The following is a 26,985-nucleotide window of genomic DNA, read 5'->3' as shown; positions in this document are numbered from 1 at the left end:
GGCAAGCACAGCCTGGAGTAGCCCTGCTCCACCAGGCAGGCTGGGAAACCTGCACCCGGGTGGCACCGGCCACACAGGATGCCTGGCACCATGTGGGGCACAGCCAGGACTAGAAGCCCCCCCAAAACACCAGAAACCCCGGACTGTAAGCATGAAACTGTCTCCAAGTAACGTAACTGCGCCCCAAACAGCTCAGGAAGATTCACAGAACACCCAGGCCGTCGGCATCAAAACGGGTGCCTTTCAAAACGCCCGCGCCCGTGGAAGCAGGACAATCGGAACCTCATGAGACTTGTGAATCCCTGGAAACTGCCCAGAACCGACCCGGACACTAGAATCTGTGCAGGACATAAAAACCATTACTAAAGCCAGACGCCCAGAAAGGTGAGCAGAGGCCTGAGAGGAGCTGGAGGAGCAGATGCGCGGGAGGAAGCTCTGAGGCTGAGCACCTGGTCACAGAAACTGTGCACGACAAAGCTGAGAGAAAGAACCCAAGAGAGGGGCAGCTCTGAGCTGGCGCGACGTCACACACATGGTCCCACCCCACGGAAGTGGGGGAGCAACGAAAAAGGCTTTAGAAACACTGGCCAAGAAGTTCCCGTCATGGCGCAGTGGAAACGAATCCAGTTAGTACCCTGAGGACGCAGGTTTGATCCCTGGCCTCGCTCAGTGGGTTAAGGATCCAGCGTTGCTGTGAGCTATGGTGTAGGCTAGCAGCTGCAGCTCCAATTCAGCCCCTAGCCTGGAAACCTACATATGCCACGGGTGCAGCCCTAAAAAAGAAAAAAAAAAAAAAAAAAAAAAAAAAGAAAGAAAGAAAAAAAGAAAAGAAATACCGGCCAAAAGCTTTCCAAACCCCATAAAAACTATGAATGCAAAAAGCTCAATAAAGCCCACACACAGGCCCTCTAAAGAAAGCTATGGCAAAGCCCATCAAAACCGAGATGCCCCAAACCAGAGAGAAAATGAAAATCTTCAGACGTCACAGGAAGAAGAACAAGGACCACAGCAGGTCAGCATCTTTAAAGGACTGGAAGGGGCGAGACGTCAGCCTGGAATTTGATACCCACCGCAAACATCTTTCAGAAACAGAGGGAATGACGGACACAGAAAACCTCACCAGCAGACTCACCCCGACAAGAGTGTGTTAACAGAGCTTCCCGGGGCAGGACAACACCAGCTGGAAGCCTGCGCCCAAGGTGCCAGAAGGGCCCACCACATGGGGAAATAAACACCGCGCTTTCTTCTTCTTACCGAAAAGCTTCACACAGTCACTGTCGATGCACACGCGGTACCGACACACCAGGACAGGCGCGCCACAAAGCCCCTCGCTGTGGGTGGAGGGCTGGGGTCCCCGGCGGCGGTGGGCGTGGGGAGGGGATGCCAAAACCCCCGGCAAGTCATGAATGTCACGAATCCCAGCACAGCAGAGAGGCCGACGGGAGACCCAGCGGCACCGCAGACGGCAGGTGATTAACCCAAAACCTCCTGGAAAGGAAAGGGGTGGACGGAACAAGCAGGAGACGAGGCGAGACTGAAGCCGCCCCCACCGAGGAGCACCCGACCGCGGGCAGACGAGAACCCCATCAAAGGGCAGCGGTGAACAGACCACTGGTGCCGCCGAGAAGCCCCCTGTAAACCAGAGAAGGTAAAGGGAAGACATGGAAAGAGACGTGTGTGCACACAGTCGGAGAAGAGTCAGGGTCAGGGTTAGGGTTAGGGGGTTAGGGTTAGGGGGTTAGGTTAGGTTAGGTTCGGGTTAGGGGGTTAGGGTTAGGTTAGGTTAGGGTTAGGGGGTTAGGGTGTCAGAGTTCGGGTTAGGGGGTTCAGGTTAGGGGGTTAGGGATGGGGGTTCGGATTCGGGTTTGGGTTAGGAGGTTCGGGTTAGGGGGTTAAGGTTAGGGGGTTAGGATTGGGGGTTCGGGTTAGGGTGTTAGGGTTTGGGTTAGGGGGTTAGGGTTAGGTTAGGTTAGGGTTATGGGGTTAGGGTTGGGGGTTAGGGATGGGGGTTCGGGTTAGGGGATTAAGGTTGGGGGTTAGGGTTAGATTAGGTTAGGTTAGGGGGTTCGGGTTAGGGTTGGGGGTTAAGGTTAGGGGGTTAGGGATGGGGGTTCGGATTTGGGTTCGGGTTGAGGGTTAGGGTTAGGGTTCGGGTTAGAAGCCGAAATGCTTGTCCCCATATCAGACCGCACAGACTTCAGAGCTCGGTGGTCCCCAGGGAGGACAGAGGTGCCCCAGCCGGTGAAAAGGGTCGAGTCACGTTACAGATCACGAACGTCACCGCCCCTCACGACAAGGGCAGCCCCCGTGTGACGCGGCCACCACACGCCTGAACGCAGGGACAGTACACCCCCAACCTGCGTGCACCCCGCCCGACCCCAGGCGCAGCAAAGCCGACACTGCTGCAGAGACCGACGCTCGAGCACGGCGCAGGGAGGCCCGCAGCTCTCCCCCCAGCCCCAGCCCCACGCCGCCCCCGGACGCGGAACCACCGCACACGGGGAGGGTAACAGAACGCGCTCCCCAGGTTCCCCAGCGCCTGGAAAGGAAGACACGCCAAACCGCCCACAGAGCCGGGAGGGGCCGAGAGGTGACGAGCTGTGCCAACCGCATGAAAACCGAACCGACACCTCAGAGGCGGCGCGCTACCCTTAGAACAGGGCTCCGGAAAAAATCGAGCGTTTCCATCACAAAAAAGAAAGGCCTCGAAGAAGTGACGCCGCATCCAGCTTGTGAACCTGGAAAAAGGACGAATGCCACCCAGTCAGCCAGAGAAAGGACAAACAGCAGCGAACCAGCCAACAGAGAAAGCCATGAACTCCCATGGGGTCTCTGGGAAGAGCAACAGGGTGGCTACGCTGCTGGCAGACTCATCAGGGAGCAAAGCCACCAGAGTGATGAGCGGCAGGACCACGAAGGCGCCTGACGTCAAGGAGCCGGTGCCCTGACGACTGACCAACGGGGCAAGTCGGCGTAAAACCCGCCCCTGAGAACAGATACAGTGGGAGTTCCCGTCGTCGTGGCGCAGTGGTTAATGAATCGGACTAGGAACCATGAGGTTGCGGGTTCGATCTCTGGCCTTGCTCCGTGGGTTAAGGATCCCGGGTGGCTGTGGCTGTGTCGTAGGCCGGCAGCTGCAGCTCCGATTAGACTCCTAGCCTGGGAACCTCCATACGCCCCGGGGAGGCCCTAAAAAGACAAAAGACCAAAAAAAACAAACGAATAGATAAAAGTGGGAGCCCTGTCGAGTTAAACTGCTCCACAAAAGGAACTCCACAGCCCAAGGGGCTCCCATGGTAAGAGCTACCAGGTTTAAAAGAGCTAATAATTCTTTAAGAAAATTTAAGAAGGGGGAGTTCCCGTCATGGCTCAGTGGTTAACAAACCCGACTAGTAACCACGAGGTTGTGGGTTCAATCCCTGGCCTTGCTCAATGGGTTAAGGATCTGGTGTTGCCGTGAGCTGTGGTGTAGGCCGGCGACTACAGCTCCAATTAGACCTCTAGCCTGGGAACCTCCATGTGCCGCGGGTGCGGCCCTAGGAAAGACAAAAAAAGACAAAAAGAAAAAAAGAAAATTTAAGAAGGGAATACTTCCCAAATAATTCTATGAACCCAACATGACTCCGACACCAAAGTCAGGCAAAGACATGACAAGAACAAAAACCAAACCAAACCCCAATATCCCTCACAAACAGAAAGCATAAAAATTCCACAGCTTGATCAAGATATCGTGTTCTCCCAGGCCGAGACACCATGACCAGGGCAGGTGAGGTGGGCCCGGAGTGAAAGGCTGAATGTAACTCACTACAGCAATGAATTACAAAAGACACTGACCGTGTAGTAAACAATGCGGAAAAAGCCTTTGACAAAGTCCAAACCCTGTTTCTGGTGAAAACAGGACAGACGTGCAGGGACTTCAGCCTAACGGAGACAATGCACAAACCGAGCAACTACCGACACGCCTGACAGGGAGCAGAGCCCCACATCGAGGCAAGGCCGTCTGCTCGCACTGCCGGGACTCAACACAACGGGTCAGGCTCCAGCGGGAGCAATCAGGCAAGATGCAGAAACGGCGTCCCACCAGAGGAAGGGAAGTGTCTTTACTCACAAATGTAAAGCCCGACGGAATCTATAAAAAGCTACTAGAGTGAGCTACGAGGTGCAAGACACAAAAGCAATACACAGCAGTTCCCTCTACGGCTCAGCAGTTACGAACCTGACTCGTATCCATGAGGATGCGAGTTCGATCCCTGGCCTCACTCAGTGGGTTACGGATCCAGCGTTGCTGTGAGTGGTGGTGTAGACCGCAGATGGAGCTCAGATCCGGCACTGCTGTGGCTGTGACGCAGGCCGGCAGCTGCAGCTCTGATTCTATCCCTGGCCTGGGAACCTACTTGCATGTGCCACAGGTGTGGCCATTAAAAAAAAAATTTTAGTTTTTACTCTTTGGGGGTTCCCGCTGTGGCGCAGAGGGTTAAGGACCTGGCTCTGGCACACGTGGCTGCTGAGGATCTGATTCAATCCCTGGCCCAGGAACTTCCATACGCCCGCGGGTGCAGCCAAAACAAAAACAGACAGAATATAAGATTCCACTCTTCAAACGACTTTATACAAGAGAAAAGAAAGCCACAGACAGGAGGAAGCTTTGCAAAGCGTAAATGTGAGAAGGGACGTGTCCCCAGGACACACGAAGAACTCTGCAAACTCACCAGCAAGATGACAACTCCACTCAAATAAGACCAGACTCTTGGACACCTCACTGCAGAAGATGTACGAAAAGACGGCAGAAAAGCACACGCAGGACACCTGACAGCGCCACTCGTCAGAGGACGCAAAGGAAAACCACGCCACGCCTCCGCGGGCTCACAGCTGCTAGAACAGCCAGAACCAAGAGCAGGGACAGCAGGTGCCCGGGGGGAGGAGGGGGCGGCCCCGCAGGACAGCTCACCCTGTGGCCTGCCTCAGTGACCACACGAGGGACTGAATGTCCACAGCAGCTTCCCTGTGACAGCCAAGCCCCAGGAAAGAGCCCGTCTCCAAGAGCAAGTGAATGACGCACCATCCAGCAAAGCCGTACAACGGGACGCCCCCTGCCCAGAAACAAGCCCCCAACGCCCATCTTTTGCCCCACGGCCACACTAGAGAATCTCCAAACGATGACGCTGAGTAGGAGAAAACAGACCCACCCCCCCAAAAAAAGGTGTCGTTTCTACAAAGTTCTAGACAAGGCCAAAACCCACCTACAGCAAAGGAGGCTGATCAACGGCGGGTGGGGGGTGGGGCAGGGCAGCAAGGAGGGCCCCAAGGGACATGGGGACACAGTGTGTGTGAGAGACAGATCCAAGGGCTTGAATAAACGCAGCCTACTGCGTGAACTGCACCTTTAAAAAGCCGTTTTAAAATAAATGCACAGTAATTAGCACCATCAGAGCCTTAGAGCCCAGGGCGCGTCCGGCCTATGGCTTTGAACAACCTCGGCAGGTCAACGGCAAGTGTCAACCAGCAGCCTAAAGCCACCGTTCCTCTTGTTGTGGATCCCAGACATAGCCTCCTCCTCCATCCCCCGAAAGAGTCAGAGAGATGCCAGCGCGTGCGCTCAAGTCACTTCTGTCCCAGACAAGGAAGCTGCAAGCCCTTCCTGTCACATCCAAGCCCTGCCTGCGGCTTTTCGGGGCCTGGCTCTCAGGCTGCTGCGGTCCCGCAAAACAACCACAGGCAAAGTGACCGCAAGCCAGTCAGACGGTGTTTACAAAGAGGACTGGCTCTGGCCCAGGGCTTCTCCCAGGGGGGCCCCAGCAGGGTGTCACCTGGGAACAAAGTACTACAGATGCAAATTCTCAGGCCCACATCAGACCTAGGAATTTGAAACCCACGGGCCGTCACTGGAGAATCCTGAACCTGTTTTAGAACCACAGGTCTCGAAAACTGCCGAGAATGACAGACTGATCCCGAGCCAAGGACGAACAAACCTGTGGCAGAAAGCTGCAGACCACGTTCCCCAGAAGGCAGCCATGGCAGAACACACGTCTGCTGGCTCAGCACCCATGGGGGACACGTCCAAAGCAAAGGAGAAGGGAGAGGGAGACTTGGCCCAGCTGCTGGAGCTGGTTCTCTTCACCTCGCACCAAAGGGCTTTCACCCCATCTTAAAAAGCAACCCCCGAACTGACTTGGTTCACACTCCACTCTGTGCGCCCCTCAGGTCAGCAGGTTCTGGAACTTCCTCACGCTTCGGGAATGGTTACGTCTCAGAACAAGGGTCGGAGTCACTCCTCCAGACGTCAGCCAAGCCCGGACTCGGCCAGCGACACTGAGTGTAAGACCTTGGAGGATGGTGACTCCTGGTCACGTGCACACTCACAGCAGAAGGAAATAAGACGCTGTCTCTTCCTTTTTAAAGTGGCTCTTTATGCTCTTCCTTCCTCATGCTTAAAATGCCAAAACCTCCTGCACATCTCAAGAAACGCGTCACAGAAATGCAGAGCGAGGAAAGAAAACCAGGTTCAAGACGCAAAGAAGAAAAATGCTTCAACCCCACTCTCCTCTCAAAACACCCGCCCAAGCCCCCAGCCCCTTGTGGGAAGGGAGCAGCTGGGTCGAGCAGCTACGGGGAAGGCCCGGAAGCCGCAGCGAAAGCCTCAGGGTGTGAAGGTGCCAGTGACCAGGGCAGGCAGAGAGGGCACTGGGCAAGAGCAACACAAGGGGCTCATCCGCAGGTCTGTGAAAGGAACAGTTCAAAGGCCCCCAAGTGCCCCTGCTGCGCCACCTCGCTGCTGCCCAAGCGCTTCAGCCTCGATGGAACCAGACGGCCCAGAATCGCCAGTGTGGGGAAAGCTATCCCCATGGCCGAGGTCCAAAGCCAGAAAGGGTTTCAGAGAAAACCCCCGTTAATATCCCTGGGGGAGGAGTTCCTGTCGTGGCGCAGTGGTTAACGAATCCGACTAGGAACCATGAGGTTGCGGGTTCGGTCCCTGCCCTTGCTCAGTGGGTTGACGATCGGGCGTTGCCATGAGCTGTGGTGTAGGTTGCAGACACGGCTCGGATCCTGCATTGCTGTGGCTCTGGTGTAAGCTGGCGGCTACAGCTCTGATTAGACCCTTAGCCTGGGAACTTCCATATGCCGTGGGAGTGGCCCAGAAATGGCAAAAAGACAAAAAGAATATATATATATCCCTGGGGATAGGAGACAAGCTATGCATCCGCGACACTAGAACAAGAGAGCACTTTTACAAACGAAACAAAGAACAAAGAAAAGACATCTCAAAAGTTAAAAATGAAACCGCAAAAAAAAACCTTAACAGCAGGCGAAGAGAGTGATGGAGGATATAAAGAGGAGGAAATCCCAGGAAGAGACACCAGGAGTCAGAGAGGCCGACACCCACGTAGAAGGTGCTCCAGAGGGTGGGGGGCAATGGACCAACAGCCAGGAAGCACCCCCCTTGGGGCCACAACCAGGCAGAGCCTCCGCGGAACCAAGGCATGCAGGGGACCAGCACAGGGCCAGGCCAGCTGCAGCCACCTTCCGGACGCCAGGCTCAGGAGGGAAAAGGCAAGCCACGTGCCAAGTCCAGTACATCAGCCTCCAGGAGGGGAGGGTGCCAAGGAGGGCAGCGGAAAACAATGACCAAGCCCAGGACGCAGATGAATAGGAAGCGAGGTCAGACCGTGGGACCCGGGGCAGACAGGAAGTGAGGTCAGAATGTGGACCCAGGGAGGACAGGAAGTTAGGTTAGACCATGGGACCTAGGAGGACAGGAAGTGAGGTCAGAACGTGGACCCAGGGAGAACAGGAAGTGAGGTCAGAACGTGGGACCCAGGGCAGACAGGAAGTGAGGTCAGACCATGGGACCTGGGGCAGACAGGAAGTGAGGTCAGAACGTGGACCCAGGGAGGACAGGAAGTGAGGTCAGGGTGCAGGACCCAGGGCAGACAGAAAGTGAGGTCAGACCACAGGACCCAGGGAGGACAGGAGTGAGGTCAGACCATGGACCCAGGGAGGACAGGAAGTGAGATCAGAAAGTGGGACCTAGGGCGGACAAGGAAGTGAGGTCAGACCGTGGGACCCGGGGCAGACAGGAAGTGAGATCAGAAAGTGGGACCTGGGGCAGACAGGAAGTGAGGTCACACCATGGGACCTAGGGTGGACAGGAAGTGAGGTCAGAACACGTCTGACTTAAGGTGAATGCATCCTACAGTCATAACAATCAGCACAAAGGATGGATTCATCCAAACCTGAGACACAAGGACAGGCCACATGCCACCTGGAAGGTGGCAGGCACAGGATGTAGTGCAGGTGATGGAGAAATACTGGTTGTCAGAAGATAAGCTGAGAAGAGGTGCAAGCCCCACCCGAAGCCAAGTGGAGAACACAGGACAGGACACTGGGTTCCTGTTACCTGCCCTTTAGCCACAGACCAACGGTATAGGTGAAGAGGACAGACACCCGCGTCACAGTGTGAACGAACATCAAATCCCAAGCCCCAGACAGATGGAAAAGTGACAGCAGCTGGCCTGGGAAGCGGGGCCGCAAGCCCACCCCTTCTGTCACGTGGCTAATAAAGGCCACCTGTGCACCTGCAGGAGGCAGCGCGCCACACCGTGCCCGCCCAGGACACCCCAATCCTACCTGTGAAGGCCGAGCCCAGCCAGAGTAAGCTGACCGAGACCTCGAGGACACTGGAAGCAAACAGAAGATCCCAGCTCAGAATCCCAAGCCTGTTCCGTGCATCCCCAGAGGCAGCGGTGACAGCCAGGCATGCAGGCAAAGGACAGTCCCACAGCCAGAGGGTGCAGGCAACACGTCCAGACTGAGCACCGAGTCATCAGAAGGGGAAGCGGCCAAACGAGGATCTCGAAATGGAGGCGGCGTCACTCAGGGCACGCAAGGGACGGGGAGCCATGGGACAGCCTCGGGGGCGGGGGTTCCCCAGGGGCCCAGTGTGCTCCAGGATGGGCGAGAGGGCCTGGGGCCAGCTCCCTCCATCAGCACCAACCCTAGAAACAATACCACCACTGGGCTCACAGCCCAATGGTGCCTCCAAGGGCTGAAGGCTCGGCCAGAGGACAGGGCCAGCGAGCTGCAGGGGGACCAGGCCAGCCCAGCCTGCACTCCAAGTAGGTGCATCCAGCTAGACGACAGCTCAAGCCATACGGCAGGCAGACCTTCCCAACTCTTTAGAATCGGGGGTCAAAGAAGAAACTCCCACATGTATCAGGTGGTCTAAAAGAAACAGCGGTCCCCCCTGGACCCACCTAGAGGCCACTTGGGAAGGCCATTTGGCACAGCCTGGGGGCTTCTGGCCCACAAAGACACACACACACTCCAGGACTGCAGCCCTGAAGGCTGCCTGCATGATGCCTGCCTCTTCTGTCACAGCCAGGGTCCCCCAGGGCCCAGAGAGGCACCTCTAGGCCTCCCTTCTCTGACTGCAGAGCAGAGGGCAAGCGGGGAGCCCAGACAGCGAGGTCACCTCCTGTGGCAAGGGCACCACGCCACCAGGGACAGTCACAGCGGGGCGTGGATAGGGCGCAGGATGGCTCCCCAGAACAGGGCCGGTAGGAGGCGCCCAGAGAACAGAGGCCCTTCCTCTGCAACAGCCACGCCCCGTCCAGTGTCCCCCTCGGTGCAGGACTCAAAGGGACCACCAGGACGAGGCCTGGCCTAGGCCTTTGCTGAGGGGTCATCCCCACCCTCCCGCACTGGGAAGGAATCCCAGCCGTCGGGTTCCTTCCCACTCGGGCTGGCCTTCCTGGGGCCACAGCCCCTCTGGCGTCCGAATGAAGGCAGGTGCACCAAGCTGCCCTGAGCGGCAGAAAGCAAGGCAGGGCTGACTGCATCCCGTCCTGCCCGCGGCTCATGCACCACAGCCCCGGGCCCTTCGGACACCAGGCCGGGGCGGCGCTCAGCGCCCACTGCAAGCACTGGCCGGTCCACCGCCACACCCTCTCCCAAGGCCCGTTTCTGCCTCTGCCTCCAGCCAAGTGGCTGGTTTACTGACACATGCGCCCTCGCAGGAGCAACAGTGAGGCCCCGGGGGCATGCGTCTGGGAGGTCTGGGAAAACCCAGGCCTGCGCACTGTCCCCTCAAGCGCTGAGGACAGACCCGCATCCTTCACCCTCAAGCGCTGAGGACAGACCGGCATCCTTCACCCTCACAGGAGGCCTGGCCCCAGGGACACACACACACAAAGGCTCCATCAAAGGCACAAACACTGTTTCGGGAGCCCAGGGGACACCTGCCCTTGAGGACACAGAAGCTGGTGTTGGCCAGGGCGCTCCCAGCCCACGGCCACAGGCTGCCCATTCGGATGGCGAGGCTGGGCGCTCAGGTGCGTGACGCCCAACAGAGTGGCCAAGGCCACCTCCACCAAATCAGGCCAAGAAAGACTCGTTCCAATTAGCCAATCTTTGCTTTTGAGTCTCCATGTTGCCAACCTTCCACTGACAGGCTAGAACCACTGGAGGGCTATTCCGGAAGAGCCGGGCATTTGCCTGGCACTGGCCTCAACCAAGGGACCCTCCCCAGCTCGGAGCCCAGGGTGGAGTCGGCGGAGGCAGCCCCACGCTGTCAGACAGGGAACCGCCAAGGGGCGCAGCCATGTAGGAGGCCCCCAGAGCCAGGGCCAGAGGCGACCACCAGATGGGAGGGCGTGGTTTGGGTTCCACCAACGACCCACGACAACGAGACGTGGGAAACGGCCTCTGCCATCAGCGGCCGATGGCTGTCAGGACCCTACTGGCACTGAGGTTGGCACCCACTCCACAGGGCTCCTGCGAGGGAGGACAAGTCCCCATCAGGGGGACTAAACTACCCTGGTGGCCTGGCCCCCACCACGGGGAGCAATCGGAGTGTCATGAGGTGGGGGCTGCAGGGGAGGCTGGAAAAAAGAGGGCAAGAGGGACCAAGTCCCAGAAGGCGGCCAAGAGAGGGACAATTTAGGCATCCAAACAATGGCAGGAATGACTGCAACCCTCTAATGCCACCAACCCTCAGGGAAAAGAGGAGGGAGGCGCAGGCAGAGCCCTGTCACTGGTCGGGCAGCGCCATGCAGAAAGGCCGCCAAGAGGACGCGGGCGGGCTCTCAAATCTCGCCCACTTATCGACCCACCTGGGGAGGCCGACCCCAAGCCCCCTGCGTCCACCACCCGCATCCGGCCAGGACACACGCCCAGCACCCACCCTCCAAGTGCACCGGTGTCAGGACCGAAGGTGCCAGAAACCCAGAGACCGGGGGGCTCAGGAACAGACAGCTGACTTGCAAAATGTACCCTGTGCCCTGGGCAGACCCCCTCTGTACTGGCGGCAGCAGCAGCAGCAGCAAACGCCCTCAACACAGCGCGGCAGGTTTGAAGATGTCCCCAGACAAAAAGTCCTGAACCAAGGAGAGGCGTCCCGTTGGCAGAAGCTGGTTTCAGCTCCTCCGTCCCCTGGGGCAGCAGCCCCCCACCCTGCACGAGGACCCGGGACCACGCACCAGGACACCAGTGCTCTGGGGACATCCAGCTTGTGCAGGGCAATGACCTCCGCAGACACTCGAGCCGCGCTGAGTGACCTTCCTGAAGCAAAGGATCCAAAAGCATCGGAAATGAACCCAGAGACTGAGAACCGTCTAACTCTCGAAATTCCAAACCTCCTAAAGAACAACCACCCCGCTGACAAAAACAGACCCCAAATTCTGGATCGACTCTGGGTGCACTGATCCAGAATCCAGCACCTGGACCAACAGGCAGGCAATGGAGCCGCTCCTACCACCCCCCCACACACACACACAGCCAGGCCTGCCGAGGGCAGAGCCCAGACGCCGGCTCCTGTCCCTGGAGAAGTCGACCCGTGGGCCTGTCCCAGCTCTTCTCCCGCGAGCCTGACAGCAGGACGGGAGCCGGTTCTCTACACACCGCCGGGTCCCACTTTCCCAAAACCCTCGCTTGTCCAGTAAGAACGCTCTGGCATTGGTTTCACCCCGTTCAGACCCAGGCTGTGGGTGGGGAACTTTCCAGCGTCGGCTCGTGTACCCAGATCACCGCTTGAAGAATGATGCCCAAGTTGCCCCACCTGAAAGCCCCTCCCACCAGCCCTGCTCTGAAACACAAAGCTGGGCTTCCCTTAGGCACGGGCCGTCCCAAGGCTGAACTTGGCAGAGAAGGGACGCCCCAAGCCCATCACCAGACACCGGCTGCCAGCACAGCTGCACCCCCAGCCTGCGCACACGGTGGAGGAGCTGAGCCCGACCCTGCGCCCTAGGGCCTCCAGGACAGGGGTGGCCCAGCTTCCCACAGGAGTACATGCAGGGGCCCAGGTCACCCGCCACCTCGGACGCCACCCCAGTGAAATCGGCTGAGGCCTTGGGGGGTGGTCAGCATGGGGCACACGGACCCCAGACAGCACAGGCCCCGGTCCACCCATGAGCCCGCTGCTGGCACACCCACGTGTTCTGTTCGCAGCACCTGCTGGCAACCGTCCCACTGGCCTGGCAGGCTGTAGGGAAGGAAGGCCACTGTGCCAGCCCTCGTGTGCCCACACGTCTGTCAGAAGATGCCTGGGCTTTGGAAAGAGCAGGCTGGAACAGCCGAGGACTCGGTGCTGAGGCTCACAGTTACCAACACGGGACAGGCACACCATCACCCCATCGGGAGACTGAGGCCCGAGGAAGTGAAATGAACCTGAGTAAGTAACTGACTGAACCAGGATCTGGTCCCAGGAACCAGGTTCTAGGAATCCATGCCCCAAACCACAAAGCTATGCTGCCTCTACCCAGAAACTTCTACCTGATCAAAAACACCAAAAAAATCAGAGTTCCCGTCATGGCTCAGTGGAAATGAATCTGACCAGCATCCATGAGGTCGCAGGTTTGATCCCTGGCCTTGCTCAGTGGGTTAAGGATCCGGAGTTCCCGTGAGCTGCGGTGTGGGTCGCAGACGCAGCTTGGATCTGGCGTCACTGGGGCTGTGGTGTAGGCCAGCAGCTACAGCTCTGATTCGACCCCTAGCCTGGGAACCTCCATATGCCATGGGTGTGGCCCTAAAAAGGCCAAAAAAAAAAAAAATTATACTTACTACTGTTTGCACAGAGAAAATGAGGGGGGAAAAGAGGTTGAAAGTGGCTCCGGTGAGAGCGATCCTGCTTCCCAAAGGGCAGCCCGCGAAGCGAGCCGTGGCCTCAGCGACTCCCGTTCTCCCTCTTTCTCTAATACAAAAAGCCACGCTTATTGCCCGGGTCCCACCGCCAGGCCTGCTTTTTGATTCCAACCAGGGGAGTCACCCCCACCCAGCGGGCAGGACCCAGGCACTATTTGCAAAACAAAAATCGAGGACCCTCCTTTCAAGAGCGAGCTGCCCTCAAAGCCCAGGGCCCATTAATATGCAGCGGCTGAGACAAAGCTGGACAAAAGGGCCGAGGGTTGCCTCGGCCGGCTGATCCCACCCCTGGTCTCAGCGCAATCCTGCGGGAGGCCAAGACCAGGCTTTTCGAAGCCAAGCAACGGAGGTGTGCCAGCGGGTAATCGGCGCAGCCCAGGTGCCTGTCCGTCCCCGCCAGGGCCACTGCCCAGCCTCCAGGCGAAAGCCCGCTCCAGCCTCCCCACTATGGTCACCTGCTCACGAGGTGCCTGCCTGGACGGCCTGCACCCATGGGCCAGCTGTCACCCGCGGTGGGTGCGGACCTGGACCCAGAAGCCCACGAGCAGGGACGAGCTGTGTGGACAGGCGCCGTGCACTGGGACAGAGTCCAATGGCGGGAGAGGAGGCAAAGTGGCCAGTGGTTCCGAGCCCCAGAGATCCCGGTAGTCCCGAGCCCAGGCTCCGCAGTTCCCAGCGGTCCTGGAGCGGAGCCCACGTGGCTGCAGGTCTGCACCCACACCAGCCGCCCAGAGGCAGCTTGGCCTTCCTCCCCGCCCCGGGGAAGAGCCGGCGTCCTGCCACAGCGGCTCTGGCCCTGTGCTGCCCCCAGGCTGTCTGGGGCAGGGGTCCCCTTGCTCTGGGCCCAGCATGCCACCCGCACGTGGTAACAAGATGAAAAAGGCAGGAGCGCAGACAGGTCTGTGTGACCAGAAGCATCACTTTCACTGAGTCCTCGCTCCTCTGAAAAGAACTTCCTCCAGAAACCACGGCGGGTCACAGACTTCAGAGAGGGAAGGAAGTTTCCCGCCAGGCTGGCCGGACCACTGCTCGGCGCCTGCCACCTCCCGTGGCCCTGGCTGGCCATCTGCCCTGAGCCAGCCTCTGTCGGGGACACGCACAGGCCTCCCCGGGAGGCGAAGGCAGCCCCCCGGGGGCGGGGAGGGGAGGCAGGCCCGGTCCGGCCCCGGCGGCTCCTCCACAGGCCAGCCGGGCACACAGCAGGCGCCCAGAGCCAGGTGGGCTGGCTCGCGGCCCGTCCCCCACGGGCCCGGTGTCGCTGAGGAGCCCTGCCCGGAGCGCACGGCGTCTGCAAGCACGCAGGGCCTCTTCGCAGAAAGACGCATCTCCGGCCAAGGGTCGCTTCGGCCTCAGACGCACCCCAGTGAGAACAGAGCCAACGCGGCAGCCAAAACATCAGACAGTGTTTGACAGGATGAACGGAACGGCCGGAACCCTAGCAAACGCCCCTAACCGATCAGAACGAAACAGCCCGGTTCGAAAGGGGGCCAAGGACTTGAACAGACACATCTCTGGAGAAGACGCACACGACCCACAAGCACGCGGCCAGATGCTCCACACCCCCGGTCATCAGGGAAATGCACGAGCTGCTCGGCGAGGTGGGGGCGGAGGACGGGGAGCCCCCATGCTGCTGGTGGGGGGCAAGCTGGCACAGCCCTGTGGGGAGGGGCCCCGGGAGCTCCCTGATGCTCTAGTGCTTAAAGACTCAGCACCGCTACTGCTGGGGCTCAGGTTTGGTCCCCAGCCCAGGAACTTCCGCATAGAAAGGGAAGGAAGGGAGGGAGTTGGCGCTCTAAAAATAGAGCTGCCACATGACCCCGCAACCCCGCTCCTGGACAAAACAGCAACTGAAAAAGACACATACGCACCAACATTCGCGGCAGCACCACTCACAATGACAAAAACATGGAAACAACCTAAACGTCTGCCCACAGAGGAAGGGATAAAGGAGATGTGGGGCACGCACACGGTGGAATATTACTCAGCCGTGAAAAAGAACGAACTAATGGCCTCTGCAGCAACATGGATGGACCTAGAGACGATCATACTGGGAAAGCCAGACAGAAAAGGACAAACAGCATGTGGTATCGCTTATGCACAGACTCTAAACACGACACAAGTGAACCTATCTGCGAAGCGGCCACAGAAAACAGACTTGCGGTTGTCACAGGGGGACGGAGATTGGGGAGGGAAGGGCTGGGAGTTTGGGATGAGCAGATGCAAACCGTTAGGTACAGGATGGACGAGCAACAAGGCCCCCCCGTACAGAACAGGGACCACCGTTCCACATCCTGTGATGAACCAGGACGGAAAAGAATATGAAAAAAAGGCTGTATACGCATAAGTAATGGAATCACTCTGCTGTATGGGAGGAATTAGCCCAACGCTCTACGTTAACAGAAAATAAAATCAAAAATATAGATAATTTCAAATGCAAAAAACACCCACCCAAACAGCACAGCAAGAGACCCCTCACACCCATCAGGACGCTGCTGTCTAACAACCGGGAGGAGGGTGGCGAGCACGCGGGGAGCGGGGAGCTGGCGCACCGCAGGGCGAGCGAGAGACGGCGCAGCCGCCCTGCACGGTGGTGCGGAGGGTCCTCAAAAAACAGAGAACTCCTGTGGGACCTGGCAACTCCGCCGTGTCCGCCGCCCGACTCCCAGAGCCTGGCTCGCCACCTCCACACTGTGGACCAGCCCCGGTGTCCCTACCAGGAGGTGGGTGAACGAAACACAGCCCAGCCACACAGCAGAGCAGGATTCAGGCTCCTTAGGAAGGAGACAGTGACGCCCGCTGCCACGTGGACGCACGCCGGGGACACGGTGCCGGGTGATGTCAGCAAACACAAGGACAAAGCCTGTGTGACGCCACTTGCACGAGGACCCTGGAGGAGTCAGCGACAGAGAGGGACGGCAGAGGGTGGGGGAGTCAGCACCCTCTGAATGCGGACAGAGCTTCAGCTCAGGAAGGTGAGAAGGTTCTGGAGGTGCCGGTGGTGATGGCTCATGAAACGGGAATGCGCTCAACGCCACTGAGCTGGACACTTGGGGGGGCCTCCCGGAATGCAGATTTCACCACAATAGAAGCGCAGGCGTTCCCACCGTGGGGCAATGGGACAGTGGCATCTCTGGAGCACCGGGACGCATGTTCAATCCCCAGCCAGGCACAGTAGGTTAAAGGAGCCAGCGTTGCCACAGCTGCCGTGCAACTCACCCCAGCTCAGGTCTGACCCCCGGCCCAGGAAATCCACATGCCACAGGGTGGTCAAAAAGTGAAAAAAGGAAAAAAAAAAAAAAAAGCATAAGGAAATTGCAGGGAAAACCTGAAAAATAATAAAATGGCTGGAGTTCTGCGGCAGCTCAGCAGGTTGAGGATCCAGCATCAACACTGCCTGGCTCTTGGTTACTGCTGTGGTGCGGGTTCAGTCCTTAGCCCAGGAACTTCTGCACGCTGCAGGCTTGATCAAAAGAAAAAAAAGATGGCCAGCCTTGCCAGAAAGAAACCAGGAGACGTTCACCTTTGAAATTCACCAAGATGGTCTGAGCAGCCCGCAGTAACCTAAGGTTAGCGGGAGGGAGGAGGCCGGCCGCGTGACTCACACGCCATTTAGAGAGAGATTTTTGGTAACAAAATCAAGATCCCTTAAAAGGGGCCTGCACCTCCAGGAGACCAGAGTCTACTGAGGAAATGCCCAGAAACCGATTTATAAATAGAAGGTTTAAGCACAAGCACAGCCACCCCACGTAACTTGAGAGGCCAGAGAAACCTACAGACACATACGGCGTGTGAATAATTAAATGAAACAAATGAAGATGTTACAAAGGGGCCGGGGAGGTCCCTCTGAGCCTCGACATCTCCTACAAGGAAGTCACCGAAAGTCACACCAAACGGATAGGGGCCACCTGGGGATATGGCCCTGTCCTCCTTGCAAGGGACGCTCGGCAGGTGCAGCCCCACGGGGGGACCCACTCAGGGTGACCTCTGAGGAGTCCCACCCCCGGCCTCGTTCCAACACACCCCCCACGGATGCTGCACGCTCCCGCCCGACGGCGCCCCCGCCCAAGGCCCCAGTCCCGCAGCACAAGAGCGCGCACAGGCAAACCACACAGCAGGCGCCAGACCGGGTGACCGGGCCTGGGGAGAGGCAGCCAGCAAGCCTCGCTGGGCACAGGTCCGGACCCCAGGGTGGGCAGGAGGCAGGCGCAGGTGCTCGGGACTGTCCTGCCACCACGGGCCACTCGCCGCAGCTTCTGTGAAGCGAGATCTCCCTGGAGAATCACTTGTGACAAGACAAATAAAGCCCAAACCCTGGGTGGTAAATAAACTCCAAAACCTGGGAGCACACACACAGGTGCACGCCTGCACACACGTGTGTGGGCCCCGCGCACGCGCACACAGGGCCACGCTGCCGCACCCGACGGCGACCCTGGATCCCAGGAAGAGCCTGCAGAGCAGCCGTTTCTGAGATGCGGGACCTGCACACAGGCTGCCTCCCGCCAGCGTGAACACATCCTCTTCAACTCTGCCAGGTGTGCCACTGGCTGTGCTTTTACACGATTCCACGTCTGTGAGACGGACACCGTGGGAACACGAGGCGGCCGGGGGCGCGCTTAGGACACGACAGCCCCTCCCCAGAAAGGCGGGCGCCTCAGAGGCAGGGGCCGGGCACAGACGAGGCTGCGCTGCTCTACACCTCAGACTCGTCCCCACGGCCCCAAAAGCCAAGTGTCCCCACTGTCCCTTCGGACGCGGGTGCTGTGGGTGTGACCGGAAGGCACCTGGCCAGCTGGGCTCTGCCTTTAGGGCCAGCGGCTCCTGATTTTTTGATTTCCTGCTCCACTAGCCCCTGCAAGTTTTAGCAGCGAAGGCACAGCCCCAACTGCAGGGCGACCCCCGCTCCTAGAGCTCTCTCGCCAGCCCCTCCTCCCTCCGGCCCCCGGAGTCCTCCCGCCCCAGTCCTCAGGGCCCGGGATTGCAACCCGGACCAAGATGGACCCACAAAAGAAACCGCAGTGCAGGCAGAACACGTAAGAGAAGACGAGGAGGAATTCCCTTGCGGTGCAGCGGGACAAGGATCTGGTGGTGTCACTGCAACAGCTTGGGTCCCTGCTGTGGCACGGGTTCCCTCCCTGGCCCAGGAGCTTCCACAGGCTTCGGCCATCGGGCCGAGGAGCTCTTCGGGTAATTAAGTCTGGGAGGGGCACTAAAGATCACACAAGACCCCCAAAGCCTCGAGACCACCTCAACAGCAATGACAGGAAAATCAAACCAAATTCTCCCCAAACGGGAGGAGATTCCAACATGAATCCAACAGAAAGAGCAACGTGCCCCAGTCCCCGTCCCCCGCCCCCCAGGCAGAGGCTGGACACCAGGCCATGCCGTGGGGACCCGAGCCCGGTGGGGGGTGTCCCTCCTCCAGCGCAGGAGTCAGGCCCCTGGGCCTCCAGTGGCGAAGGACCCGGGCGGGGGCCACAGCTCGCAGCAGTCCCACCAGTCCAGCCCTCTACCCTGCCCTCCTCCTGGGAGCCCAAGCTCCACACAGCCCATCGGGCTCCAGGCTCCAGGACCCGCGGCGCGGAGCAGCCTGACTCCGGAGCCGCCACACGGAGCCGAGCCGTGGGCTCACCTTGTCTTCACAGCTTAAAGAGCTTTGCAAATGGAGACGAGACCGACTGGGGTCAGACAAGCTGGGCGACACTTATTACACACAAGGATGTTAAAAAAAAAAATCACAGTTTTGATAGTTCTGCAAAAAAAAACTTAGCAAATTTACAACAAAACTGTCAAGTAATTAAGGCTAGGCACTTCACACATGAACTTAAACTGCTAATTAAAATCCCCTCGCTTAATTGACTGCATTTGCATATCATTCAAGGAGGGAGTATAATTTTGTTAATGGTTTGGGCATCTCGGTTCTAAGGCCAGGAAGGGGAAGCGGCAGGGGAAGGGAGTCTGCAGGCACCCGCCTCGGGCAGGGCCTGGGGGGGGGGGCAAGGCCGGTGAACCCCACCTCGGTCCCTCCCTGCCACCAGCACCGTTGCCTCAACCTCGGGGTGAGTTCCCCGGGGGACCCAAGACCACACAGGGGAGCCCGGACATGGGACGCAAACACTTGCGCCCCCTCCAGGGGCAGCAGGGAGGCCCCTCTGCCCACCTGTCCAGCTCCTCCACAGGCTCACTGAGCCCTGGCCCTGCCCTCGCCCCCCAGCGCCCACCTTCCAGTCCAGCCCAGCACACGCGGCCTCTCTGAGCAGCAGGAAGGACCGAGCCTGGGCTCCAGCCCAGGGTAAGGCAGGCCGGCCATGTGGACCAGGCCCCTGGGCCGTGCAGACACTCACCCTCAGCACGGGGTTGCGTGGAAGGCGGCTCGCGGTCCCTGTCACAGGCGTTTTTCCCTGCAGCGAGGCCAGCAGGACCCACGCGAGGTGCCCCGGCCCCACGTAGGGTGTGCGGGCGTCCACAGGGCACTGGCCACCTCTTGCGCCAACGGTCGAAGGGCAGCGCCGTGTCGACACAAGCAAACGTCAGGCAAACAGACGACGGGCGTGCACAGCACAGGGCCGGCCTGTGGGACCAGGGGCCACGGGCCTCGAGCAGCAGCGGCTGCCACGGCGAAAGCCAGCTCGGCGCACAGACGGCAAGGAGGTGGGTCTGGGGGCAGCACACGCAGTGGGAGGGCCACAGCCTGGAACTGGCTCACCTGTCACTTCCGCCGCCGCAGGAACACCTCCCCAACCTGCCAGGCCCGAGCCACAAAGCAGTGCACGGGGCTGGGGTCACGAACGTGGGGGTGACAGAGAACAGACGTGGGCCCAGAAAGCTCGGCCGGGCACAGGTCCTTGCAGCTTGTCCGGCCCCAGCCTCCGAGCTGGGGGCCGGCCTCCCTGGAGCCCGCGGCTCCCCTGGCTGCCGATGCCAGGTGTGGCTGTGACCGCCCGCAGATGGTGGAGGGCTCTGGTGCTGGGGGCTGCGTCCTGCACACGAGGACAGACCCTACCTCCCGGAACAACAACAGACACGGGCTGCCGCCACCCAGCTGGGGAGAGCAAGGTGCAGAGAGGTCACCCCCGCAGGCCCAGGCATGTCCCCAGACACCAAGTCGCAACCAGCTGGCCCCTGTGACCGCGGAGCCAGGGGGAGGCCGGCGCACGCACACGGGACCTGGGCACCCGGTCGGTGACCCTGAAGTGCTGCCACTGGCCCCACCCGCACTCCTCACGAGCTTCTGGGTGACCAGCCAAGCTCCTTATGCCACCCACACCCAGGGGCTGGGCACACAGCTGAGCCCCTCCCGGGATGGTGGTTCCCACAGGCCCCTCACACGGGGCTCAGGGGTGAGTAAGGAGGGAAGGGCTGTACAACCGCCCATGGCACCGGGGTCCTCAGACCACCTGCCCCACCTGTGGCCGCAGCCGCCAGCAAGCCCACCAGCTTCAGCTTCCCTCCCCCAGCCGCCCCCAACCCGCCACCGTGCTTCAGCCCAGCAGCCCCACAGGAAGCCCATTTTCCACAAGAGACGGTTCCGCCAACATCTCACCATCCCTGCAGAAACCGAGTCAGGCCCGCGCCCCCGCGAGGCGTGTCCCAGCCGGGCCACATCAACAGGCAGCGGCGCCGGCCAGGTGCGGGACCAGCCTCGCACACCCCACGCAGACCGAGCGAGCGCCAAGTGGGCGAGGACCGGGGCGCGTGAAGGACAGTACGCTCCTGGGGGCGCACCCCGCCCCCTCCTCTTCTAGCCGTTTAGGGAGCAGAACTGCCAGCAAACCTCGACGAACTGCCAGCAAACCTCGACGACGAGCGGTTCTGCCTCAATGAGTCATTCAACGAATGTTTATTCCGGGCCCGGAACTGGGGGCCCCGCCGTGACCACCCCCCACAAAGCCGACAACACAACCACAAGCACACCCCCCCCCAAGGGCCGGGCCGCAACAGGGGCTCCCGGGGGAGCCCGACCGCGGGGCAGGCCTGACCGCGGCGGCGGCGGCCCACAGAGCCAAGCCGAGACTTCCTGAATTATCATCTGTAGCTGCAGCACCGAGAAGTCACAGCGCCCGGAGTCTCTCCAAGGCCCAACGGGTAGAACCAGAGAGGACGCCGAGGCCGAATCCCAGCGGGCATCCCAGCCCCAGCCAGCCTTGCCCCGAGGGAAGCAGCGCTGCCAGGGCCTGTCCTCCGGCCCCGAAAGAGGGGAGAGCCGGGCCGCTCCCCTCCTCCCCTCCGGGGGCTCCTGGTCCTCCTGGGGGGGCCCCCACCGGGGGATGGACTTCCCGGCCCCCTTCCGAGGTGGTGATGCGGCGATGTGGGGCCCAGCCTGCATCCCAAGGCCACCGTCTCGCGGGAGGGCGGCCGGCGGGTAGGAGGCAGGGCCCCGGGAAGAATGGAGCCTTCTCCTTCTCCCTCAGCTCACACAGACCTTAAGGAAATAATTCAGCCTCTGTATTTTGACTCAAAACAAAGAAACTTTTTAAAAACATTTCAGTTGAAACTTGCATAATTCTTCCAGTGGAGAAATCCTCTCCGACTTTCGCAATCCTTAGAAAGAGACACATTATTGCTGCTTGTGTAACAGTCTCCGGGCCACAGAGAGTCCGGCCGCCGGCCGCGGCCACCTCCCGTCTGGCCGGGGCGCAGGGCCCGGAAGCACCGCCTCCCCCAGGCCCTCCTGGCGCCCTGCTCGGCGGGTGGGGCTCCGGTCACACTCCCCAGACTTCCTCCTTGCGCCCTTGCCCGACATCCCCGCAGACAGACAGACAGACAGACGGTACCCAGACGGCTGCAAGGAAAGCTGGGAATCAAGAGCCCTCCTCTAGAGGCCCCGTGCCGACGAGGGACCCCGGGAGGCAGCTGGGACAGAGGCAAAGCCGCCCAATGGCCCCGCTGTCCCGAGGCAACGGGGGGCCCCACCCAGCTCAGAAGGGAGATCCTGCAGGTGGCAGGTGAGCATGGCTGCTCACCGCACACACACGGGAGGCGGCTCGGCCGACCACAGGGCGTGGGGCTGAAACCGTTCAGGAGCCTCGCCTCAGGGCATCCCTTGAGACGGCACCCACCTTCCCAACCAGGAAGTCGTCGCGGAACCCCTCAGAGACCCAAAGCACAGCAAGTGGCCCGAGAGGCAGCTGACTTCCCTCCACACCCGGCCCGACCCCAGGGCACCTGGGCACACGGCCCCCTCGCCCCCGCTGTTTAAGAGGGGGCACCCGAAGCATGTTGGCCCGAGTCCCTTCCAGCCTCTGGGCGCTCCCGATGCCACGCCTCCCCGGGGTCGGTTCAGCTTGAACACGCGACACGAACAGGCCAGGGCCCCCCCCAAAGCCGCAGCCACTCCCCACAAGATGCACGACACGGGCCTCTGCGCGCACAGCCGCGCCAGTCTCTGCTCTGAGGGAGCCCCGCTCTCCCTACAGGGCCGTCGTGGAAGCTCAGGCTGCACCCCTCGGGGGCCGTCAGCCAAGCAGCCCCAGGCAGACAGCAGGGGCAGTTCTACGACAAAGCCTCCCCGGAGAGCCCAGCGTTGGAAGGACGGGGGACAACGCGCGGCCACACGGTCTCCGCTCTGAGAACTGGGACCTCTGTGCCCCCAGAGGCCGCGGTCAGCAGCCAGCAGGACGGAGGGAGCTGGCGGCACCAACGCCCCCCAAACCGACAGCACTCCCCACGGTCAAGTGCAAAGGGCCTCAGCCGTGCAAAGAGCTCGTGGACAGAAGAGAAGGGGAGACGGTGCGGGAAAGGCCCCGGCCCCTCACCCCGCATCCCCGCCCCGCCTGGCGGCACTCGCCACCGGAACACCCCAAAACCGTCGGCAGCGGCCGCCACCTACCACAGCCCCCCTTTCCCACGTGAGAACACCGAGGCACAAAGAGATCAAGCCAGTGCCTCGAGGTCAGGGAGCCCGCGAGGCTGAGGGCAAGGCGCAGAGTGTCGCTGAGGACGGCCCCGCCTGCACGCAGGGGTTCCGGGCTCGAGGCTGGAGACCCATCCCTGCCCCCGGCCCTCGCTGGGGCGACCACAGGGACAGCCACCCCGCCGTGGTCAGGCCGCAGGCAGCGCAGAGCAAGCCTCGGTCGGGCCTCAGAGCCACGGGGCTCACGCCGCTGCTGATGGCAGAGGAGTCCCGGCCGGCAGGAGACCCGGGCCACCCCGAGGCCCCCAACACCGGGACCCCGAGGCCCGGCGAGCCGTGTCCCTGCTGAGAGAGGGCCCAGAACAGTCTTGGTTCCCTTCGGGCCTCGTTCTCAGTGGGACAAACATATTTAAATAAGCCAGAAAAGAGGCGGAAAAAAGTCAAAACAGACTCCATGAAGACCCGGGCGCGAGGAGCGGGCGGAGCGGGGCCCGAGCAGGCACTGGGAGGGAGGGTCTGTCTAGGCTGCTGCCTCCAGAACAACCCTGAGGCTGAGACCCCCGCCTCCTCCCGGGTGTCGCTGGCGGGTAGACAGGCAAGGGCACGGCCGGGCGCACCCCAAAGGGACCAGGCACCCCAGAATTCCCGGCTGCTCAGCCACAGGGCCAGGGCGGCGGGTCCCAAGACGGGGGGCGGGGGGGGGGAGCCAGGGAGCGGCCGGCCAGCAGCCGGGGCCTGGAGGAGGCCCGCGACCCTGGTCACCAAGGGCGGGGTGACACTGAGACCCGGAGACTCCAACCCCTTCCGATGACCCTGTCTTCATCGTCACCCGTGGCGTTTTTCTAAGCAGGAAACGAGGTTTCCGAGCAGCACTGCGGAGAGCAGCGGAGGAGGACGGGGCGCTGACCATCTGTTGAAATCACCAGCATGCTCCGGCCTCCCCTCCAGGCCACCAGCTTGGGCCAGGCCTTCCCTGAGCCTGCGGACACCAGGGCCCGGAAGGGCCTTCAGCGATGACAAAAAGCAGACCCCAGCAAGACAGTCCCAACCACCCAGGACCCAGACCAGGACCCAGACGGGCACACACCCTGCCGCAGTCCCAACCACCCGTGGACCCTCTGCTGTCCACTCTGGAGCAGAGGAACCCGCCACAGCCTTGCCCACCACAGGCTTAACCAGCCCGCCAGAACCCACCAGCGCCGGCAAGATGGCTGTCGAGGGAGCGGGCACCCCAGGCCCCGGGGAGCACCCATCACGCCACCCACAGCCAACAGCAGCCTGCACGACGGGCCTGGCCAGCCTGCTGAGATCTGCCGGCAGCCGTTCCCATGGGCACCCTCCCCCACCGAGCTGCCCACCCAGACCGGCTCCCCCACCCCGTGCCAACTCCACAGCCTGCAGACAGCTGCCACCTGGGCGCTGGCCTAGCCAAGGGCAGCACCACCACCAGATACACGGACGCACACGCGGTGGCCCCTCTGAGCGCGGGCAGCAGGCCCTTATTCCCTCCCCTCCTCCGCTCCCTGAGACTCTGACACTCCGCTGGAGAGGCGCCCAGAGAGAACTGGGGGGAGCATCTATTCACAGATTTGGAAAAAAAAAAGTTTGATGCAATAGCTGAATTAATTAGGCCTCCCAAGAATAGCTGAGCCAGTGCAGCATTCTGTGTGTGCAATTTAATAAGCCTGCATATTTCAAAGAAAAGTTGCAAATACTTGGGGCGGGGGGAAGACGCCATGAAAAGTTGGTGTCGACCCTGATGGAGGGCTGGGGCGCCTGGTGGCCCGGGAGCAGCCAGGCCGGATCACACAGACCCCCAGCCTGGCAAACAACAGCGCCTCGGCCAGCGGCCTCCCTGCTGCACCCTTCGGCGTTTCAGCGAGAAGGAAACAAGGAGATAAGGACATGTCCAAAACGAATCACAGGCCGGCGGCTACCCTGACACCCGGGGCCCTGGGTGCCCGCTGACCAGTCCCCAAGCCCTGTGCCAAGCAGCCCTCGCCCCCACACGGGGGACTCCACAATTCACTGCCTGCCAGGCCAGGGCAGACACAGAGAGCTGGAGTCGCCAAGTCTCGGCCCCCTGCCACCAGGGCCTGGACACCTGGCTTGGGCTTTGAGTCTGTCTCCCGAGACTTCAAGGCACAAACAGGCCCCGCCTGGCCAAGTTCTGCCTGCTGGGAAGTGCCAGGCACCCCGTGTGCGAGCCTGGGAGCTTGGGGGCCAGGGCAGTCCCCCTCGCGCATGGGGGCTGGACACTTGCTTTGGGCCCGAGGAAGGACTGGACTTGGAGCTCCAGCTTGGGCCCAGCCAGAACCACTTTCCCGGGGACTCGGGACAGAGAGTCCAAGGTCTGCAGCCTGCCCCTCCCGGCTGTCTGGGCAATGACCGTGGGCCTCAGCAAGGCTTCGCCCACCAAGCCTGCCCCAGGCTCCCCAGGGCTCCCAACCAGGCCAGCCTGGCTCAGGCTGGGAGTCAGACAGGAGGCTCTTCCTCCCGGGCTACCTGGCCCTCTAGGGGGACAAGGACACTCCCCTGCCCCCCCACCCCAGTCTCCTTAAAACAAAACAAAACAAAACACCGAGACGTGTGGAGGCGGAGGAAGCACAGGTCGCACCGCGCGCCCCAGCCCCTGCCCACAGCCACCACCCCCCCCCCACCGCCGCCGCCCCCCCCCAGGCGCGCCGCCGCCGCTCGCAGGACACTCACCCGGGGCGCCCGCCTCTTGTACTTGTTGCCGTAGTCGAACTTCTCCTTGACGTCGTCCAGGCATCTGCCGAGGCGCGCCTGCTCCTCCTTGCCGGTGTAGTCCTGGCTCAGCAGGATGTAGGCCCGCCAGTTGGCCGAGTCGAAGCCCCAGTGGCAGGTCCGGTTCTCCAGGGCCTTGTGCGAGTGCACCACGAACTTATGCGGTGGGTACAGGAGAGAGCAGTCCAGGCACTGGATGCAGGCGGCGCTCGGGCTGCTGTACAGCTCGGGGACCAGCAGTCCCTTGCACTTGCCGAAGCACTCGTGGTACACGCGCACGCTGCGCTCGCTGCGCTCCAGGCCCAGCGCCAGGCTGGCGGCCAGCTCCTGCTTGCAGGGCGGCGGGTAGGCGCCGCCGTAGAGCAGCGCGTTGCACAGGCGCTCGGCGTCCGTCTTGGTGATGAGCCCGCACGAGGGCGCCGAGAAGGGCAGGATGCCCATGACTTTGAGGATCTCCAGCTGGTCGGCCGTGCAGCGCGAGCAGTAGATGTGCAGCTCGTCGCACACCGAGTTGATCTGCTGCAGCGAGAAGTCGCGCAGCACCGAGTTGAGGATCTGCGGCAGACACAGGCGCTTCTCGCCGCCCACCACGAAGCACGAGATGGTCTCGCCCTCCAGCACGGTCTCGCAGCGCTCCGTGGAGCGGTCGGACGGCATGAAGAAGGGCCCGGGCAGCACGGGCGGCGGCGGCTGGATGGCGGGCAGGTGCAGCACCGGCGGAGGCTCGGCGGCCGCGGGCACCGGCGCCGGCACCGCGGCCGCGCCCGCCTCCTTGGCGCTCTCCTTCTTGTAGGCCTCCTGCGCCCAGCGCGCCGAGAAGGCGGCCGGGCCGCCCAGCGAGCTCATGGAGCTCAGGTGGAACTGCTCCAGCGTCTTCTGCAGCCCCGGGTGCGGCTGAAAGCCGCCCCGGCCGCCCGCCGCCGCCTCCATGGTGCGCTCCGGCTCCCCAGGCCGCTCCCGCTCCCGCGCGCCCGGGCCCCCGCGGCCCCCGCCGCCGCCGCCCCGCGCGCCCCGGCGGCGCCCCCGGCCCCGGCCCCGGCCGCCCCCCGCCACCGGCTCCCGGCCGATCACGGCCGCGGCCTCGGCCTCGCCCGGGGGCGCGAAGGGGAAGGCGGGCGGGGCGAAGGGGTCCCGCCGCTGCAGCCCGCCGCCGCCCGGGCCCGGCGCCACATCCACGCGCCCCGCGCCGCGCCCGCCGCCGCCCGGGCCCCCGCGCGCCCCCCGCGCGCCCCCCGGGCCCTAGGCGCGGGGCA

The 26,985-nt window shown here is 61.6% G+C and overlaps 1 protein-coding gene across 1 annotated transcript in view; it reads right to left on the bottom strand.

Moving 5' to 3' along the window:
- The window catches only part of SKI (SKI proto-oncogene), a 54,332-nt gene extending 27,622 nt beyond the window's left edge, over positions 1 to 26,710 (bottom strand). The window contains exon 1 of the mRNA XM_021095201.1: positions 25,694 to 26,710. Within this exon, the coding sequence (XP_020950860.1) occupies positions 25,694 to 26,662 (969 nt within the window). The 5' untranslated portion in view covers positions 26,663 to 26,710. The remainder of the gene's footprint in view (positions 1 to 25,693) is intronic.

This window comes from Sus scrofa, chromosome 6 (genome assembly GCF_000003025.6).
Source record: "Sus scrofa isolate TJ Tabasco breed Duroc chromosome 6, Sscrofa11.1, whole genome shotgun sequence".
NCBI lineage: Eukaryota > Metazoa > Chordata > Mammalia > Artiodactyla > Suidae > Sus > Sus scrofa.
This window is presented reverse-complemented; position numbering and strand designations above follow the sequence as displayed.